Source organism: Monodelphis domestica, chromosome 5 (assembly GCF_027887165.1).
Source record: "Monodelphis domestica isolate mMonDom1 chromosome 5, mMonDom1.pri, whole genome shotgun sequence".
Classification (NCBI taxonomy): domain Eukaryota; kingdom Metazoa; phylum Chordata; class Mammalia; order Didelphimorphia; family Didelphidae; genus Monodelphis; species Monodelphis domestica.
The window spans coordinates 131,770,070-131,790,083 of record NC_077231.1 but is presented as its reverse complement, the minus strand read 5'-3'; the positions used below and the strand labels follow the sequence as shown (position 1 = coordinate 131,790,083).

Below are 20,014 nucleotides of genomic sequence, written 5' to 3'. Positions count from 1 at the left end.
AGTAGAGTAACTTGGTCATTTTGGCCCTATCAAAAAATGTTGATGATAGCTATATAAAGGTAGGTTTAAAGTGGAGAGATATTTGAAACAGTGAGACCAGTTAAGAGGCTATTGAATTAACTCACCTTTGAAGTAATTAGAGTGTGGTAATCATGAGAATAAAAGATAAAGAAATAGAAGGGATGTTGTGATAATAGAAATGAGACATTTTTGACATTTAATTGGATACATGGAGTGAAGAAAAGTGTGGAGTCAAGGATAATGCCAAGACTATGAACTTTAATGATAGGGATGGTGTTCTTAAAAGAAATAGATTAGTTTATTAGAGAAGAACTTTAGGGATAAAGATGAATTGGTTCTCCTTTATGTTTCAGGTGCTTGTCCCACAGTGAGTTTGGAATATTCCAAATGGAAGATCTAAAAATACAAATGGTGCTCAGGAAAAAGACTAGAACTAGATATATTGGGCCAGAAGTCATCTGCAAATTGATAACAGTTAAACTCAAGGAAACTGGTAAAATCACTTAAAAGAAGATTGGAGAGATAAGAGAATTGTGCCCAAGAGAACTTTGGTTATGCCAACGTATAGAGGAAAGATATAAATTATGATCTAGAATAGGAGATTAAGAAAGTAGTTGGGTAGGTAAAAGAACCAAAAACTGAGGTCCACAAAGTAAGGAAAGTATTTATATGGTGAGGTTGTATGACAGTTTCACATACTACTGAGAGAATGAGAGGATAAAGACTTTTAAAAAATCATCAGATTGAACCATTAAGAATCAATTGGTAATTTCAGAGAGGCTAGTTTTAGTTGGCTGATGAGATCAGAAATCAGACTACAACAGAAGTGAGGGGAAAAGTGAAAGAAGTACACATAGATAGCTTGTTTTGGAAGTTAGTTTATGAAAAGAATGAAAGATGGAGGATAATACATATTGAGGGTTTGGTAGGGTCTAATTAGGCCTAGTTTGTTTGTAAAATGTGTGACTTTCAGTTACATCTCTTATACTCTAGGGAAGAAACCAATAGATTGTGATATATTAGAGAGTGAAGTGGGATGATCGTTGGAGTAATTAGAGAAGATGGAAGGCCAGATCATTTTGTAGTTCATTATATCAACAATGATTTATTAAGCACCTGCTATGTGAAAAGGCAAAGGCTAGGAAATGAGACATTTAACAAATCTTAGCCTCTGCCTTCATGAAGCTTGGAGTCTATTATAGGAACAAGGTACAGATATAGACAACTATATTGCACAATATATTTTAAATGAATTAGAGAAATATCAAGCAAAACACTATGTAAGGTTGTATCTGGGAGGTCATTCCTAACAAGAGAGATAAAATTTCTTGCAAGAGGTGGCACTTGAAATGAACTCTAAAGTGTAAGTTGGAAATCAAGGAGGATGTTAGAGGAATAGAGAAGATCTGCAGGTAAATGTGTAGATTGGCCCAAGGTATTTCATATTTGGAAGAGAATAATTCATTTTGGCTTGAACTTAAATTTTTCATTGGGAAATAAGGTAAAGTCAAATGGTATCAACTTTTGAAGATCTTGAACACCAATATAAAATGTGTAAATTTTAGGCAGGAATGGCTCATTGTGCTTGATACAGTAAAAGTAAAATACTAAGACTCACCAAATATTAAGTTGTATTTAGAAATTGACTCTCCATATTCCTGTTCTAAATATTTTGGTTGATATGTTATAGTCCCAACTAGACTAGTAAATGACAATGTAGATGAAATTAAAAAGATGAGGTACAACCGGTTACAAAGAATACGCTTCAAGGCATGCAAATAACCTAGAAAAAAAGATAAAAGCCTTTATAAGAAAATTTAATTAAACATATTCAGAAAATAAAGGTGTTTTTTTGTTTTATGGGCAATTATGTATTGAACTTTTTGATTAAATTTTTGGTCATAGAATCATAGACTGGAAAAGCTTAACAACAAACTACTTAATTTTATGGAGGACAAAATTGAGACCCAGAGAGATAATGTAAATGATCAAAGGCCACTCTGCTGGCTTATATCACTATAGCTTTAAAAATCTCCTTCTCCAGACTCTCACGCCATTGTTCTTTTCACTACACAATGCTATCTCATTGGATCTTTCTGTCACTTCTTACATTTAGTCACTGAAATAGTTTCATTGTATTGGTGGTTACACTACTTTAATATTCCAAAGGATCTCTGATCTTATCAATATTGATACTCCATCTAAATAGTGCTTATTGTGGGAGGCTTTCATGATCTGTGAGCTTTTAGCCATGTTTTTCTATAGCTTCTCTATAGATTATCTATCAATTGTACTGCTGACTTTCCTCTGACTTTCCATTTTTTGGATTCTAATGAAGCATATTTACTTTTCATGTGTAATTCATTGAACTTATCACATGACCAGTGACCTTATTTTTAGTGCATGCATTTCCTTGATGAAATTCTTTATTCCATTTCTGGATCACTAAAAACACACTGAAGCCTAATAATACTCATAATAAAACTGTTCATTTTGATGTGATCACTCACTATTTCCCTAATATTAAAAGAGCCAGATGCATTTGGTCCTTTTACATAATAAGTGTAGCAAAACATCCTTGTAGAGGAAGATAGTTGTCAAGTGTGCAAGGAGAGAATGATGAAGAAAAGGAGAAGTGGGAGGATAGAAATACATACAATGATTATAATTGGAACAAGAATAGGGATATGGGAACTGGCTTTTTAAAGGTATTGGTATTTGAAGAAGAGTAGGGGAAAGAGCAATAATTAAGTGTATTAAATAAGTCTATCCAGATGTGCTTAATTATGTTTGTCAGGAAAATTAATTTAAATTAATTGGGGCGAGGAGAATATTACAAGTATAGAGAAGAGCTAGAGGTTAAATTACAGCTTGTCCCAGTGCAGTGCAAGAAATGTTCAATAAGGTGCTGGGAAATAAGTTGAGGTAAGATCAGAGACATAGGGAGTATCAGCTTTAGAGGATTTTGAATACCAATCAAAAAGTTTAAATTTTACTTAATTAGAAATGTTTCATTTTAAGATTTCACTTACCATACTGCTGTTAAATTTTAACAAGTTTGCAACTGAGTAATGTTATCATTAACCCTGGATGTTATGTTAGAGGTCCTGGTTGTGAATCTAATTATATTACATATCATTTATGTGGCCTTGGGTATACTTATTGGGTCTTCAATTTCCTAATATAAAAAAGTATGAGGTAGGCTCACTAAGGTATCTTTTTACTCTAAATTTCATGATACCTCAAATAGAAAATATTCCTTATACCTTAAATAGAAAATATTCTTTATGAATATTAAAATATAGCCTTTTCCATAAAAGTTGTAAATATTTCTGAACAGAGGAAGGGACACAGGGCAAAACTATTGTTAGCATTTAAGGCAATCTACAAACTATGGGACAAAGCTTCTTTGAATTTTGCATTATTCTGGAATCAGAAGACTTGGATTCTAGTTCTGCTTTTGCCAAAAATTTCATGTGTCTGGAGAAATAATTACAACCTTTTGGATCTAAGTTTTGTCATCTGTAAAATGAAAAGGCTGTACTAGATTATCTTTTAATTCCATCTTGTTTTTTATTCCATTTTGTCATTCATTTATCTATTGATTACACACTTAATGTGACAATATTTTTATCCCCATGCCATTAATAACTGAATTGTCACTCTTCCCTCCCTCCCATTGTCCACATATAGACATTAATTTTAATAAGGCTATGATGGAAGCAAATTGATATTAGTATGAAAATATTTTTTAATCTAGCTCAATTTCACAGAAAAATAAAATTACTGATTTTAGTTGAATTATAATTTATGATTATCTTTTGCTATCCTCAGTTTTCATAGACAAGTAACAGTTAGATGAGGGGTCCCCAAAGTTTTTACACAGGGGGCCAATTTACTGTCACTCAGACTGTTTGAGGGCCAGACTATAAAAACCTAACCCTAACCCTAACCTGAACTAGGCAGCAGTATACAGTGTGAAATCCCCTCCCGCAGATCACCGCTCACCATGCTGATTTCTTCCACTGTGCAGCCACATAATCCCTTTTGTCGTGTCTTGTTCTAAGGCACCACACAAGGGATTATGTCACTGGAAGTACTACTGTACATGAGCAATACCACGCTTTGTGATGCCGCCACATACAGTGCTCCTCTCACTGACCACTAATGAAAGAGGTGCCCCTTCCAGAATTGCAGTGGGGGCCAGATACATGGCCTCAGGGGACTATATGTGGCCAGTGGGCAGTATTTTGGGGACCCCTGAATTAGATTAATTTGTGATATATTCACCTGATAAACCTTGATCCTTTATTTGCTCGAGATTTTTAAAATTCAGCTGTTGGCTACTGTTGTCATTTATTTCAGATATATCCAAACATTCTGGAACTTTGCTTTCTGTTCTTGTTTTCTTCTGGCTCTTGGGAATGAAAAAGAATGGCACTCCAGAAAGAATAATAAGAGTACCTGTTATGATAAAGCCTAGCCACCAGGCACCAACCCAACGGGAATCATTTGTCTTTATTGTTATAGTGCCTAAAAAAAAATGGATCAATTCAGAAATGAATATCACAATGCAAATGGGATTACAAGGAATCACTATGATTTTTTTTCACTGAAGTATAAATCACTCCATTTATTTTTAGGCAGTGAAAAAGCTCATTTACACAAGAAAATTAATAAAATAATAGATTAATGAGGAATATAAAAAACAAAGAGATAAAAGAACATACTCGTAGTAATAAAATTTCAATATTTCAAAACCATGTGAGAAAATAATGCACAATATCAATTGCTGATAATCAATTCAATACAGCATAATACAATAAACATTTATGTGTGCTTATATAAGGAGCTATAATATAATAATGAATTATGAAATCTGGGAGTCTAAAGATGAAATAAGGCCTAGACCCTGTTTTCAAAAGTTTGATATTCAAGGTAGTGCAGCTACGCAGATTCAAGAGCTTGCCTAAGGCAAAAGTCTTGCTCCTTAGCTCCATACACAGAGGGGCTGCCGTACTCACTCAGATTTCTGCCTGGAAAAGGAAGGAAAAACAACCATAGCGATGGCAAATAGTGCCAAGGAACAACTTCCCAACACCAAGAAAAACAAAAAGAAGGGTTTGACCTTGGATAATTTTTACCAAAGAAAAACAGACTACAGAGGAAATAGCAGGAGAGAAAATCCAAATAAATGCTCCAAAACCTTCAAAAAGAAATGGAAATTGTCCACTATCTCTGGAAGAATTTAAATTGGAGCTTATCAAAAAGATGGAAGCCTTCTGGCAAGATAAGTGGGAAATGGTTCAAAGAGAAAGTAAAAAAAAAAATTATAGCAAAAAACCAAAAAATTATAGCTGAAAATCAAAAGGTTTTACCCCAAAGAGATAATAAGGAAAAAGACTTGTACAAGAATATTCATAGCAGAGCTCTTTGTGATGGCCAAAAATTGGAAAATGTGGGGATGCCCTTCAATTAGGGAATGACTGAACAAATTGTGGTATATGTTGGTGATGGAATACTATTGTGCTAAAAGGAATAATAAACTGGAGGAATTCCATGGAGACTGGAACAACCTCCAGGAAGTGATGCAGAGCAAAAGGAGCAGAACCAAGAAAAATTATACACAGAGACTGACACACTGTGGTACAATCAAACATAATGGACTTCTCCATTAGTGTCAATGCAATGTCCCTGAACAATCTGCAGGGATCTAGGAGAAAAAAACACTATCCACAAGCAGAGGACAAACTGTGGGAGTAAAAACACCGAGGAAAACCAACTGCTAGACTACAGGGGTTGAGGGGATATGACTGAGGAGAGACTCTAAATGAACACTATGGTGCAAATACCAACAACATGGAAATGGGTTCAAATCAAGAACACTTGTGACACCCAGTGGAATCGTGCATCAGCTATGGGATAGGTGGGGGGGGGGTGGAGAAAATGATCTTTGTCTCTAATGAATAATGCTCGGGAATGATCAAATAAAATAATGTTAAAAAGAAAAAAATAATTTCATTGAAGAAAATGACAATGTTGAGACATCCTTTCAAAATATATGGGATGCAGCCAAAGTAGTACTCAAGGGAAAATTTATATCTGTGAGTTCATATATTAACAAATTAGGGATGGCAGAGGTCAATGATTTGGACATGCAAATCCAAAAACTTGAAAGAAAACAAACTAAAAATCCCCAGAGGAAAACCAAATTAGAGATCCTAAAAATTAAGGGAGAAATTAATAAAATCAAAAGTGATAGAACTATTTAACTAATAAATAAGACTAGCATTTGGTATTTTGAAAAAATAGACAAAGTACTGGTCAATCTAATAAAAAAGGAAAGAAGAAAATCAAATTAACAGTATCAGAGATGAAAAGGGAGAACTCACCTCCAATGAAGAGGAAATTAAAGCAATCATTAAAAATATTTTGCCCAATTATATGGCAATAAACATACCAATCTAGGTGATATGGATGAATATTTACAAAAATATAAATTGCCTAGACTAATAGAGGAAGAAATAGAACTCTTAAATAATCCAATATCAGAAAAAGAAATTGAACATCAAAGTACTCCCTAAGAAAAAATCCAAATGGCTAGATGGATTCACAAGAATTCACAAGTGAATTCTATCAAACATTCAAAGAACAGCTAATCCCAATACTATACAAACCATTTGACATAATAAGCAAAGAGAGAGTTCTACCAAGTTCCTTTTATGGCACAAATATTGTACTGATTCCAAAGCCAGGCAGGTCAAAAACAGAGAAAGAAAATTACAGACCAATCTCCTTAATGCACATAGATGCAAATAGGATACTAGCAAAAAGACTCCAGGAAGTGATCACAAGGGTTATTCACTATGATCAGGTGGGATTTATACAAGGAATGCAAGGATGGTTCAATATCAGGAAAACCATCCACATAATTGACCATATCAACAAGCAAACCAACAAAAATCACACGATTATCTCAATATACTCAGAAAAAGCCTTTGGCAAAATACAGCACTCATTCCTATTAAAAACACTAGAAAGTAAAGGAATAGAAGGGCCTCTCCTAAAAATAATAAACAGTATCTGTCTAAAACCAGCAGCAAACATCATATGCAATGGAGATAAACTAGATGCAATCCCAATAAGATCAGGAGTGAAACAAGGATGCCCATTATCCCCTTTATTATTTAACATTGTACTAGAAACACTAGCAGTAGCAATTAGAGAAGAAAAAGAAATTGGAGGTATTAAAATTGGCAATGAAGAGACCAAGTTATCACTCTTTGCAGATGCTATGATGGTCTACTTAAAGAATCCTAGAGAATCAACTAAAAAGCTATTGCAAATTATCAACAACTTTAGCAAAGCAGGATACAAAATAAACCCACATAAGTCATTAACATTTCTATTTATCTCTAACACTTCTCAGCAGCAGGAATTAGAAAGAGAAATTTCATTCAAAATCACCCTACACAATATAAAATACTTAAGAATCAATCTTCAGAGAGAAACACAGGAACTATATGACCACAACTACAAAACACTCTCCACACAATTAAAACTAGATCTAAACAATTGGGAATAAACATTGACTGCTCGTGGGAAGGATGAGCTAACATAATAAAAATTACAATCCTACCCAAATTAATTTATTTATTTAGTGCCATGCCCATCGAACTTCCAGAAAACTTTTTACTGAATTAGAATGAATCATAACAAAGTTCATTTGGAAGAACAAAAGATCAAGGATATCCAGGGGAATTATGAAAAAAAATACAAAGGAAGGTGGCCTTGCAGTACCAGATCTCAAACTATACTATAAAACAGTGCTCATCAAAACAATTTGGTACTGGCTAAGAGACAGAAAGGAGGATCAGTGGAATAGACTTGGGGTAAGTGACCTTAGCAAGACAGTCTATGACAAGCCAAAAGATCCCAACTTTGGGGACAAAAATTAACTATTTGATCAAAACTGGGAAGATTGGAAGACAGTGTGGGAGAGATTAGTGGTAGTCTCTCTGTGTCTGAGAATGACAATAGGGAGAGATTAGGCTTGGATCAATACCTCACACCCTACACCAACATAAACTCAGAATGGATGAATGAACTGAATATAAAGAAGGAAACTATAAGTAAATTATGTGAACACAGAATAGTATACATGTCAGACCTTTGGGAAGGGAGGATTTTTTAAACCAACCAAGATTTAGAAAGAGTCACAAAATGTAAAATAAATAATTTTGACTACATCAAATTAAAAAGTTTTTGTACAAACAAAACCAATGTAACCAAAATCAGAAGGGAAATAACAAACTGGGAAACAGTTTTCATAACAAAAACTTCTGACAAAGGTCTAATTACTCAATTTTACAAAGAGCTAAATCAATTGTACAAAAATCAAGCCATTCTCCAATTGATAAATGGGCAAGGGACATGAATAGTTAGTTTTCAGACAAAGAAATCAAAACTATCAATAAGCACATGAACAAGTATTCTAAATCTCTTATAATTAGAGAAATGCAAAACAAAACAACAGTGAAGTACCACTTCACATTGAGCAGATTGGCTAATATGACAGTAAAGGAAAATAATAAATATTGGAGGGGTTATGGCAAAATCAGGACACTAATGCATTGCTGATGGATTTGTGAATTAATCCAGTCTTTCTGAAAGGCAATTTGGAATTATATGCAAAGGGCATCAAAAGAATGCATAGCCTTTGATCCAACCATACCACTGCTGGGTTTTTACCCCAAAGAGATAATATGGAAATATGCTTGCACACAATATTCATAGCCTCATTCTTTGTGGTGGCAAAAAATTAGAAAATGGGAGGCAATGGCTGAACACATTGGGGTATATGAAGGTGATGGAATACAATTGTGCTGTAACGAATGATGATCTGGAGGCTTTCCATATGAATTGGAAGAACCTCAATAAAATGATGCAGAGTGAAATGAGTAAAACCAGATGAACATTGCACACAGAAAGTAAAACATTGTGGAACAATCCAATGTAATTAATTTTACTACTAGTAGCAATGAATCAAACCAGGACCCTCCTAAATAACTTGTACAAAAGAATGCTATCCACATTAAGAGAAAAAAAACCTATGGGAGTAGAAATGCAAAAATGAAACATATAACATCATGGAAAGGTGAACATTAATGATAATGAAGTGACAACATATCAAAATTTATGGGATACAGCCAAAGCAATAATCAGAGGAAAATTTATATCCTTTAATGCTTATATAAAAATAGAGGAAAAGCAGATCCATGAGTTAAACCTGCAACTAAAAAATAAACTAGAAGAATGAACTTAAAATTCCCAAAGACTGAATTAGAAATCCTAAAAACCAAAGGAGAAATTAATAAGATTGAAAGTAAAAGAACTATTGAACTAATAAATTAGATTAAGAATTAATTTTATTTATAAAGAGAAAATAAATAGAATATTGGTTAATTTGATTAAGAAAAGGAAAAGAGAATAAAATTACTAATATAAAGACTAAAAGGGCAAATTCATCTCCAATGAAGAGGAAATTAAAATAATCATGAGGAGCCAATTTTCCCAATTATATGACAATGAATCTAGGTAAAACTGATAAATATTTATAAAAATATAAATTGTTTAGAGTAACAAAAAAGGAACTAAATACTTAAATAACCCTATCTCACCTAAAAAAAAAAACAACTGAATAAGCTATCAATGAAACCTCCCTACAAAAAAAACCCAGAGCCAAATTGATTCACAAGTGAATTCTATCAAATATTTAAAGAACAATTAATCCTGATACTATATAAACTATTTGGAAAAATAAGCAAAGAAGTCCTACTAAATTCTTTTTATGGTACAAATATCTAAGCCAGGAAGACCAAAAACAGAGAGAGAACATTATATACCCATTTTCTTAATGAATATTGATTAAAATTCTTAAATAAAATACAAGCAAAGAGACTACATAGAAATTTTATAGCAATAATCTTCAAAACCATCTGGTACTGGCTGAGAAATAAAAGGGAGATTAGATGAAATAGAGTAGGGTAAATTTATAAGCAATCTAGTATTTGATAAACCCAAAGACCCCAGATTTTGAAATAAGAACTCACTGCCTGATAGAAACTGCTGAGATAATTGGAAACAGTATAGCAAAAATTAGGTGTAGATCAATATCTCATACCCCATACCAAGATAAGGTCATAATGGATATATAATTAAGTCATAAAGGATGATATAAGTAAATTAGGGAAACATAGAATAGTTCATCTGTCAGATATAAGGAGAATGCAAAAATTTTTGACCAAACAAGAGAGAGAAGATTATAAGATGAAAAATAAATACTTTTGATTATATTAAATTTTTGTACAAACAAAACCAATGCAACCAAGACTAGAAGTGAAACAACAAACTAGTAAACTTATTTGTAAAATTTTTTTTCTGATAATGGTCTCATTTCTCAAATATATGAAGAACTAAGTAAAATTTAAAAAAATTCCCCAATTGAGAAATAGTCAAAGGATAGAAGTAGTTTTCAGATGAAAAATCAAAGCTACCAATTTTTATGAGAAAAAATGTTCTTAGTCCCTCTTGGTTAGAGAAATGTGAATTAAAACAACTCTGAGGTACCACCTCATACCTAAAAGACTGCCCAATATATCAATAAAGAAAGGTACTAAATGGAGGGGATGTGGAAAAATTGGGATAATAATACATTGTTGGTGGAAGAGTAAACTAATCCAACTATTCTGGAGGACAATTTAGAATTATGCCTAAAGGACTACAAAACTGTGCATACCCTTTGACCCAGCAAAACCACTACTAGGTCTTTATTAGAAACAGATTTTTTTTAAATGAGGAAAGAGCGTATTTGTTAAAAAAATATTTACATCAGCTCTTTTTGTGATGGCAAGGAACTGGAAAATGTGGGGATGTCAATCAATTGGGGAAAGCTTGAACAAATTGTAATATATTATGGTAATGGAGTATATTCTATTATAAGAAATGATGAACAGGATAATTTCAAAAAGAGGCAGAAATTATTTTCATTTTCATGTTGAAATATTCTAATAGAAGCATTTATTCCCACAAATTCTGGTAAGTTACATTTGGGGAAGTGAGTCATTTGACATCATATAAAATGAGTCAAATGAGTCATTTGACATCATATAAAAATGATAACTTGAATGTTTTACTTTCAATTTGTTTTGTTATTACTGAAAGCCTAAAATTTATTTGCCATTCTCCATGGTTTCTGGATTTACAAAATAGGAAAAAAAGTGTGATTTCATTTCATATTACAGTATAATAATATTACAACTTAGAAATAAAAATGAATTCTTTGGAAGAATGATAAACAAAGAAATAAAATTCTTTTTAATGTTGAATTGACTGCTTTGTACTTACTTAGGTCTACATATCCAATGTCCACATAGAGTCTTGCACATAATGCTCCTAGTAAAGATCCTGTTATTGTTCCAAAAGATGATAATGATTGCAAAATACCTGAAATATAAGATAATTCAATAATTAGAAAGAATATTGTTTCATTGGCTTCAATATGAAAATTTTCATTAATACAATACTGCAATCATTTATAGAATAAATGGGTTTTTAGAAGATAATTATTTTTCAACAAAATAATACATTGATGTAATATAGAATTAAAAATAATGATTACTATAAACATATTCTAATATAATCCTATACCATATCCTTTATTAGTTGATTTTATTTACTCTATGGTTAATGATAGAAAAATTGGATAATAATAAGACAAGGTAAGGAATATTGGACAGAAATTTCAATCATGAGATCAGGATATTCACATGATCTTGGGTCACATGGCTTTTAGATACTGATTCTATAAAAAAGTGTTTTGATAGTTTGATAGGTATAGCAGTGAACAAGTAAATTAATTTAGATAGGATTATCATTTTTATTATATTAGCTCATCTTACCCATGAGCAATTGATGTTTTTTCTAATTATTTATATCTAGTTTTATTTGTATGAATAGTATTTTGTAGTTGTGTTCATAGAATTCCTGAATTTGTCTTGACAAATAAGATTCCCAGCTATTCTATCTTGTCTAGAGTCACTTTAAATGGAGTTTCTCTTTCTTACTCTTGCTGCTGGGTGTTTGTTGGAAACATATAGGAATGCTGATGATTTATATGGGTTAATTTTGTACCCTGCAACTTTGCTAAAGTTATTGATTGTTTCTACTAGTTTTTTAGTTGATATTCCTCCATTTTCTAGGTATACCATCATATCATCTGCAAAGTGGCTTTTGGATACTGAAGAATTCATGTGCTTATTTACAAAAGTAAACATTAAAGGTAATTGTTCTCTTTGGTAGAGGCATCTATTGACAAATTAGTTGTGGGATTTGCTCTAATCAGGATGAAGATTAACGGAGAGATGTGCACAACTCTGACACCAACTCAAGAAAAGAGATGACTATTAGCAGTATGGGCAGGAAGTTTGCTGCCAGTGGTGTTGTGAGACTTACATTAGGAAATCGATGATTTTGTAAATGACAAGGAATTATTTAAGTGCTTATTATTATTATCATTATTTTCAATGCTGTTTTATGTAGTCACCAGGCCTCCCGTTTGATAATGACTTTATTCCTCTAGTCTATTACTGTACTCCAACTTGGTCTAAGAGAACTCAGTAAGTCAGCAGGAGAGGTTTGTGATTTTGGGATGGAATCTAGCCCAGTATGCACATAATGGCAGCACCATCAGAAGGATTTAGAGGAAGCTTGCAACAGTTTTGAGTTCTCAGCCCAGAGATCATAAAGGGTTTGGATAACTGATCAGGAAAAAAAAAAGATTACAGGAAACTCATTCAGAGTAATGAATACAAATGGAGTTTATTAACAACCCTATTGTATATATGCAGTTGTGGGTTTCAGTTCCTGGGCAGAGAGGAGTGGTTGGCTGCAAGAAATTAAGGGCCCTGGTCAGAGATTTGAGGCAGATAGGAGAGTTAGTACTTGTTGTTGAAGGAAAATAGGAGACATAATCACATTTCCAGGCATAAGAAAGCTTTGGAATTTAAGGTTCAGGGAATCAGGACTACTGCTGAGTAAAGGCAGAATGCAGACCAGTAAAGCAATGATCTTTCCTCTCCCCAGACATACTCCATATTTGATGCATCAAAAACTTGCATTCTTCCAGATCTAGCTCTGGAAACAGCAACATGATAAAGCCAAGAAACTTGGGATGGTGTCTCTTAACACCAAGATAAACAAAGTTCAACTTTAACATGAAGTTCAAGGTCAAGAAACAGGCTGGGAAAATGAGCAAGCGACAACAAAAAAGACCTTAACTGTAAAAGGCTACTACAGTTTCAGGAAAGACAAAGAACTCACAAGAAGATCACAATGATAAAATTCCTACAATCAAAGCTTCTAGGGAAATAACATTTGCCCAACAAGAATTCCTAGCAGAGTTAAAGGAAGATATGAGTGATGGAGGGAAATTGAAAGAGGAAATAAAAGTAATGCAAGAAAATTATGAAAAGAGAATTGACAACTTGGTTAAAAAGAGGCATAAAAATAACAAAGAAAAGGACTCTTAAAAAACAAAATCAATTTAATTGTAAATGGCACAAAAATTCCCTAAAGAAAAGAACTCCTTAAAAAATAATGGGTCAAATGTAAGAAGAGTTACAAAAGTCCACTGAAGAAAATAAGTATTTTTAAATAAGTGTTGGACAAGGGGAAATGAATCACTCCAGGAGACATTAAAAACAAATAGTAAAACAATGTCAAAAGAATGACAAAAATAGAAGAAAAGGTAAATATCTCATTAGAAAAACAATTGTCCTAGAAATTAGATTGAGGAAAGATAATTTAAGGATTATTAAACTACCTAAAAGCCATGATAAAAAAAGCCTAGACATTACGCCTTAAGAAATAATCCAGGAAAATAGCTCTGATATTTTAGTTCTAGAGGGAAATATAGAAATTGAAAGATTCTTCTGATCACCTTCTAAAAGAATTCCTAGAATGAAATTACCAGAAATATTAAAGCCAAACTTCAGAACTCTCAGGTTAAGGAGAAATTATTGCAAGTAGTCAGACAGAAGCAACTCAAGTATCATGGATGCTCAAGCAGAATCATACAAGATTTAGCAACTTTTACATTGGAGAAGTGAATTGAAAATTGATGGAATGAACACCATTTGGGGAATGGCTGAAAAAGTTGTGGCATGCAATTAAGATGGACTGTTATTGTACTCTGAGAAATGATGAAGGGAATGGTTTCAGGGAGAAAAGAAAAACATCAGACCACCTATATGAACTGACATAAAGTGAAGTTAACAGAACTAGATCATTATATGCAGTAACAGCAATATTGTAAGGATGATTGACTATGAAAGACTTGTCTATTCTGATCAATACAGTGATCCAAGAAAATTCCAAAGGAGTTATGATGAAAAATGCTTTTTACCTCCAAAAAAGAATTTCTGGACTCTTGAGTATAAACCAAAGTATATGTTTCTCACTATTTTTCTTGCTTTTTTTGATATCGCTAATAGAGCAATGTTTTGAATGCTTCCACATGTATAATTGATATTATATTGCTTATCTTCTCAGTGGGTAGGGGTAGGACAAGAGGGAGGGAGGGAATTTGACCTCAAAATAGAATAAAAGAAGTTAAAATAAATAAATGATATTTTTAAAACTGAGGTGAACTAATCACAGTAAAGGTTTCTGATAAGGCAAGTTTATTATTTGTTCCTGGAATGGATTAAATAAAAAATATGCCTAAGGATCACAAAAGTACATTACCTATGTAAAAAGAAGCATGTCCTTCATTAGCAAAATTATCAATATATGTGATTCCCAAGGGTTGAAGTGGAGTTTCCCCAATACCGCGTAGGATGTTTCCCACCATTACATAAATCCACATTGGTGAGCTAGATTCATTTTTGCAACCTTTGAAAACAAAAAGTTTGGATTTTTGTATAATATACTTAATTATGATGCTATGTCATTGTTAATATATAATATTTATTATCTCTTTAATTTGATCTATTTTTATTAGTATCCAACAAATGTGTTTTCTAGTTCAATAATACTTTTCCTTGGAAGAAAGAAATACTTCTATTATGAAATAATTTTCTTAAATAAATTTTTACCATTAAAAATAATGCTTAATACATGAACACTGATACTTACCTGATTCTAGTATTATTTGTGATGCCATATTTCCAGCCAAATATTGATCAGTTTTGCAAGGAATGTAGGTTTCTGTTGAGTTAAGTGTCTGGACATTTATTGATGTATCATACCTATAACTAGGATAATATATTTGAAATTTTAAAATTATTCATAAAATAAGGTATTCATAATTTTATGTACCCTTCTATTATTGTATATCAATTTTATGTTGCACTATTTTCTTCCCAGTACACTTACTTATCAATTGGATTTCACTTTGATTTCTTATTCATCTCTTTGTAGAGTTCGTGGGTGATATTGGACAAAGAATTCCCTTCAAAAATAACAATATGGTCTTTTCTAAGTAATACTAGCAGGTAAGGCCAAAGGAGCCATTAAATGCAGTTAAAGGGATGAAAAAAATGATCCCTGTCTAAAAGGGTCTAATATTCTTTTAGTAGAGGCAACATCTATACATGGTGGACAAGCCAGGTTGAGCAGTGTATAGTGTACTGAATCTGGAGTAAGAAAGATCTGAGTTCAAATTCAATCTCATTTACTAGCTGTGTGACACAGGACAAGTCATTTAACATCTATTTGCCTCAGTTTTCTTATCTATAAGATGGGGATAGTAATAGCATCTCCCTACCAGAATTATGAGGACTAATTGAAATAATAATTATAAAGGACTTAGTATAGTGCCTGGAACATAATCAGCACTATGGTATTGTTATTATTATCATATAAATATATACAAAATATGTGCAAAGTATTTGAGGACTGGGAAAGTGAGGCAATAACCACTTGAAACCTACCAATTCTTCTCCTCTACCATGCATATTCGATTTTGCTTCCCCAAATCAGACCTAAGGGAGGAGCTGAAATAGCAATGAAGTAGTGGCATACACATATCTCTTGCCATTTTTTATGATTTGTATATATGATTCTAGAAAATCTGTTATTATTTAGTCCTGTAGTTACATCAACAGAGTTTGAGGTTTTGTCACCTGAACAAGATTAACTTATCTTTCTTTTATTATCTTTTATATTAAGCAGAGCACTTACTACTTACCCCACCTACTCTCATCCATTCTTTTGAATGTAATATAACTTTTGAATAAAAATTTCACTGAAAGTAAAACATATATGTTATAAATATAGGTACATGTATATATGTTTATACATGAATTTACCTAAGTGTATTTCATTTAAGCACTACCACATATTATAGAACATAAAATATGATACTACACTTATAGTATGTCAGTCACTCCGGCTTTAGCCCATATTCACTTTGCCTCTCTCATAGATCCTTTTACATTATCTTCAAACATACTCACATCTCACTCATTTTAAAATAAATACACACACAAAATTCTACCATCTCTTTGAGCCTTGCTCCTATTTCTTTTCCCTTTCTCAACTAAAATCCTAGAAGAAATTGTCTATATTCAATATCATCGTTTCCTCTGCTCTCATTTATCCCTGAACTCTTTCAATTTCTCTTTGGACATCATTCTGCTTAAATTGTTCTCTCCAAAGGGTAAAATGATCACTTCTTTACCCCTCTTCAAATAGTTTATGTAACACTGGAATTAAATGTTCTTTAAATATTTAGTAGAATTCACATGTAAGTTCATTTAGTCTTGGGTTTTTTTCTCCTTTGAGAGTTCATTTGTCTTGTTCAATTTCTGTTTCTAAGATATGACTATTTAAATGTTATATTTTCCCCTTTATTAATGTGGACATATTAATATTTCTGTCAATATTAATCCATTTCATTCAGAATGTTAATTTTATTAGTATGTAGTTGAGCAAAATAGTGGTCAAATTTCATTTTATTTATTCTGCATTAGTGCTTAATTTATCTTTTTTCATTTTTGATACCAGTAACTTGATTTGCTTCTTCTTTTAAATAAAATTAGATAAAAGTTTACTTTTTCCCCAAAAAAAGTTGCTTGTTTTAGTTATTACTTCAATAGGTTTACACTTTCAATATTGTTCATTTTAGTTTTGATTTTCAGGATTCATATTTTGCTATTTAATTGTGGTGATTTAGTTTAATTTTCTGTGCACTTTTGACCTTGAACTTTCAGAATTGTGTCACAGGGTGGGGAAAGCATAGAGAGCGCACTCAAGGGTTTAGTGACCATCTGGTACTCAAAAGGGAAAGTCTCCACAGTGGCCCCCTTAACTGCGAAGGGTTGGCTTTAAACCTGCCCAATACATCAATACCTGTGCTTATTTTATAAATATTTGTGGCCTCTAGAATTCAGGTCACAGACCATACAGGGACTCAGTAAACCCCAGATTTTGTGACCTGAAGCTCTCACAACAGAGCCAAGATATTTGCCCAGTTCTTTTTCTTTTTAATAGTTCATATAAGTATTTTCAGGTCTTTCTAAAACCAACCTGTTCATATTTTCTTATGGTATAATAGTATTCCATTACAATCCTATAACAGAACTGGCTCATTCATTACACAATAGATAGGTATCCCCTCAATTTAAAATTCTTTGTAATAACAAAAAGAGCTGTTAAAATATTTTTCTACAAACAGTTCCCCTCTTTCTTTGATCTCTTTGCGATAGAGAACTAGCATTGGTGTTCCTTGGTCAAAGTAAGGACAGTTTTGTATTCCTTGGTGGATAATTCCATATTGCTTTCCAGAATGATCAAATGAATTCAAAACTCTAGCAAAAGTTAATAGGTCTCATTTTTTTCCCCAAATCCTTTCCAGCAGTTGTCATTTTCCTTTTCTGTTATTTTAACCAATTTAAAATATATTTATATATATATATATATATATATATATATATATATATTGGAGTTGTTATTTTCCCTTCTCTAATCTGTACTGATTTAATGCAATTTTTTGTGCACATTAGAAATTTCAATTTTTTTCTGTAAATTGCCTGCTCATATCCTTTGATCATTTATCAAATGAGGAACAGCTTTTATTTTCATAACATTGTTAGAGTTCCCTATGTATTTAAGAAATTATGTCTTTATCAGAGAAGTTTGTTGTAAATTTTTGTCCTCATTCCTGTTATCTTTTAATTTAATTTTGGTCATATTAGTTATTTAGTCTAAAAGCTTTTTTTCATATAATAAAAATTAGTATTTTACTGCCTTTTTAAATAATAAAATATTCTCATCCATAGAGATGACATACATTTTCCTTGCTATGTTAACATAGCTATAATATCATTCTTTATGTCTAAATTATTTATTTATTTTTACTTTATTTTCAAATGTGGTATTGAGATGTTGGTCTATGCCTGGTTTCTATCAAACTCTTTTCTAGTTTTTCCAACTATTTTTGCCCAATGGTGAATTCTTGGAGAGCTTGGATTTGGGGGTTTATAAAACCCTTGATTACTATGGTTGTTTACTATAATATATTGTGTATCTAGTCTATTCAACTGGTCTATCCCTCCATTTCCTAGCTGATAATTACTCCTTTGTGCTACAATTTGAAATCTGGTACTGCTAAGGCACTTTCTTTCACATTTCCTTTTCATTGATTCCCTTAATATTTTTGACGTCTTGTTCTTCTAGTATAATTTTGTTATCCACCCCCCCCCCCGCAGTTCTTTAAATTACTTATGTGATAGCTTGAATGAAATGACATTGAATAAAAAATTAAATTACATGGAATTGTCATTTTATCACATTGGCTCAGTCTGCTAATGAGAAATGAATATTTCTTCAATTATTTAGAACAATCTTTATTTGTGTGAAAAATGTTTTGTAATTGTGATTATATAATTCTGTGTTTGTTTTCCCAGGTAGACTTATTTTATATTGTCCATAGTTATTTTAAATGTAAAAATTTCTCTATATTTTGCTGTTAGGTTTTGTTTTTAGTATATAAAAATCCCTGATGATTTAGATGGCTTTATTTTATATCCTGCATTTTTGCTAAAGTTGATTATTGTTTCAGTTAGTATTTTAGTTGATTCTCTAGGGTTCTTTACGTATACCACATAATCTTCAAAAGTGATAACTTTGTTTCTTCATTGCCTATATTATTCCTTTAATTTTCTTTTCTTGTTAATGCTACAATCTGCATTTCTAGTATGATATTGAACAATAGTCATAATGATGGGCATCCTTTCTTCACTTCTGAATCTTATCAAGAGAATTTTAAATCTATCCCTGTTACATATAATGGTTGCTTTTGGTTTTAGACAGGCAAAACACATCATTTTAAGAAAGGTTTTGTTTATCCCTTCGAGTTCTAATACTTGTAATAGGGTAATAGGAATGGGTATTGTAGTTTATTCAAAGTTGTTTTTTTCTGCCTCTTGATATAATTTGATTTGTTATTTTTGTTACTAATAAAGTCAATAAAGCTTCTAATTTTTCTAATACCCAATCAGTCTTGCATTCTCGGTATAGATCCTATTGGGTCACAATGCATACTCTTTCCATGTATTACTATAATCTTGACAGCATTTTACTTTAAAATTGTATATTAATATTCCTTAGAGAAATTGATAGACAGTTTCTTTGTATTTGCTCTACCTGGTTTAGGTATTATAATCTTATTTGTGTCACAAAAGAAATTTGTTAAGATTTCTATTTTGCCTATTTTTCAAATTGTTTATATAATATTTTGATTAATTGTTCCCTAAATATTCAGTAGAATATACTTCTAAAACCATTTGGTCCTGTAGATTTTTTTCTTAGGGAGTTATTTTTTTTTCTATTTCCTTTTTCTAATACTGAGCTACATAAGCATTCTATTAAAGAGAGCAATCTATATTTCTGTAAAAAGTGATCCACTTTACTTATATTGTCAATTTTGCTA

General features: G+C 31.9%; 1 protein-coding gene across 7 annotated transcripts in view; it reads right to left on the bottom strand.

The window, feature by feature from the left end:
* LOC100011666 (solute carrier organic anion transporter family member 1B1) overlaps nt 1-20,014 on the bottom strand; it is a 68,124-nt gene that overhangs the window by 26,931 nt on the left and 21,179 nt on the right. For 6 of the 7 annotated variants that reach the window (XM_007503550.3, XM_007503549.3, XM_007503553.3 and 3 more), the window contains 5 exons: nt 15,217-15,335; nt 14,827-14,973; nt 11,428-11,526; nt 4,312-4,554; nt 1,640-1,804 (listed from right to left, as the gene is read on the bottom strand). In XM_007503550.3, the coding sequence (XP_007503612.2) occupies nt 1,640-1,804; nt 4,312-4,554; nt 11,428-11,526; nt 14,827-14,973; nt 15,217-15,335 (773 nt within the window). The remainder of the gene's footprint in view (nt 1-1,639; nt 1,805-4,311; nt 4,555-11,427; nt 11,527-14,826; nt 14,974-15,216; nt 15,336-20,014) is intronic. The other variant, XM_056799341.1, reaches the window with a different exon arrangement.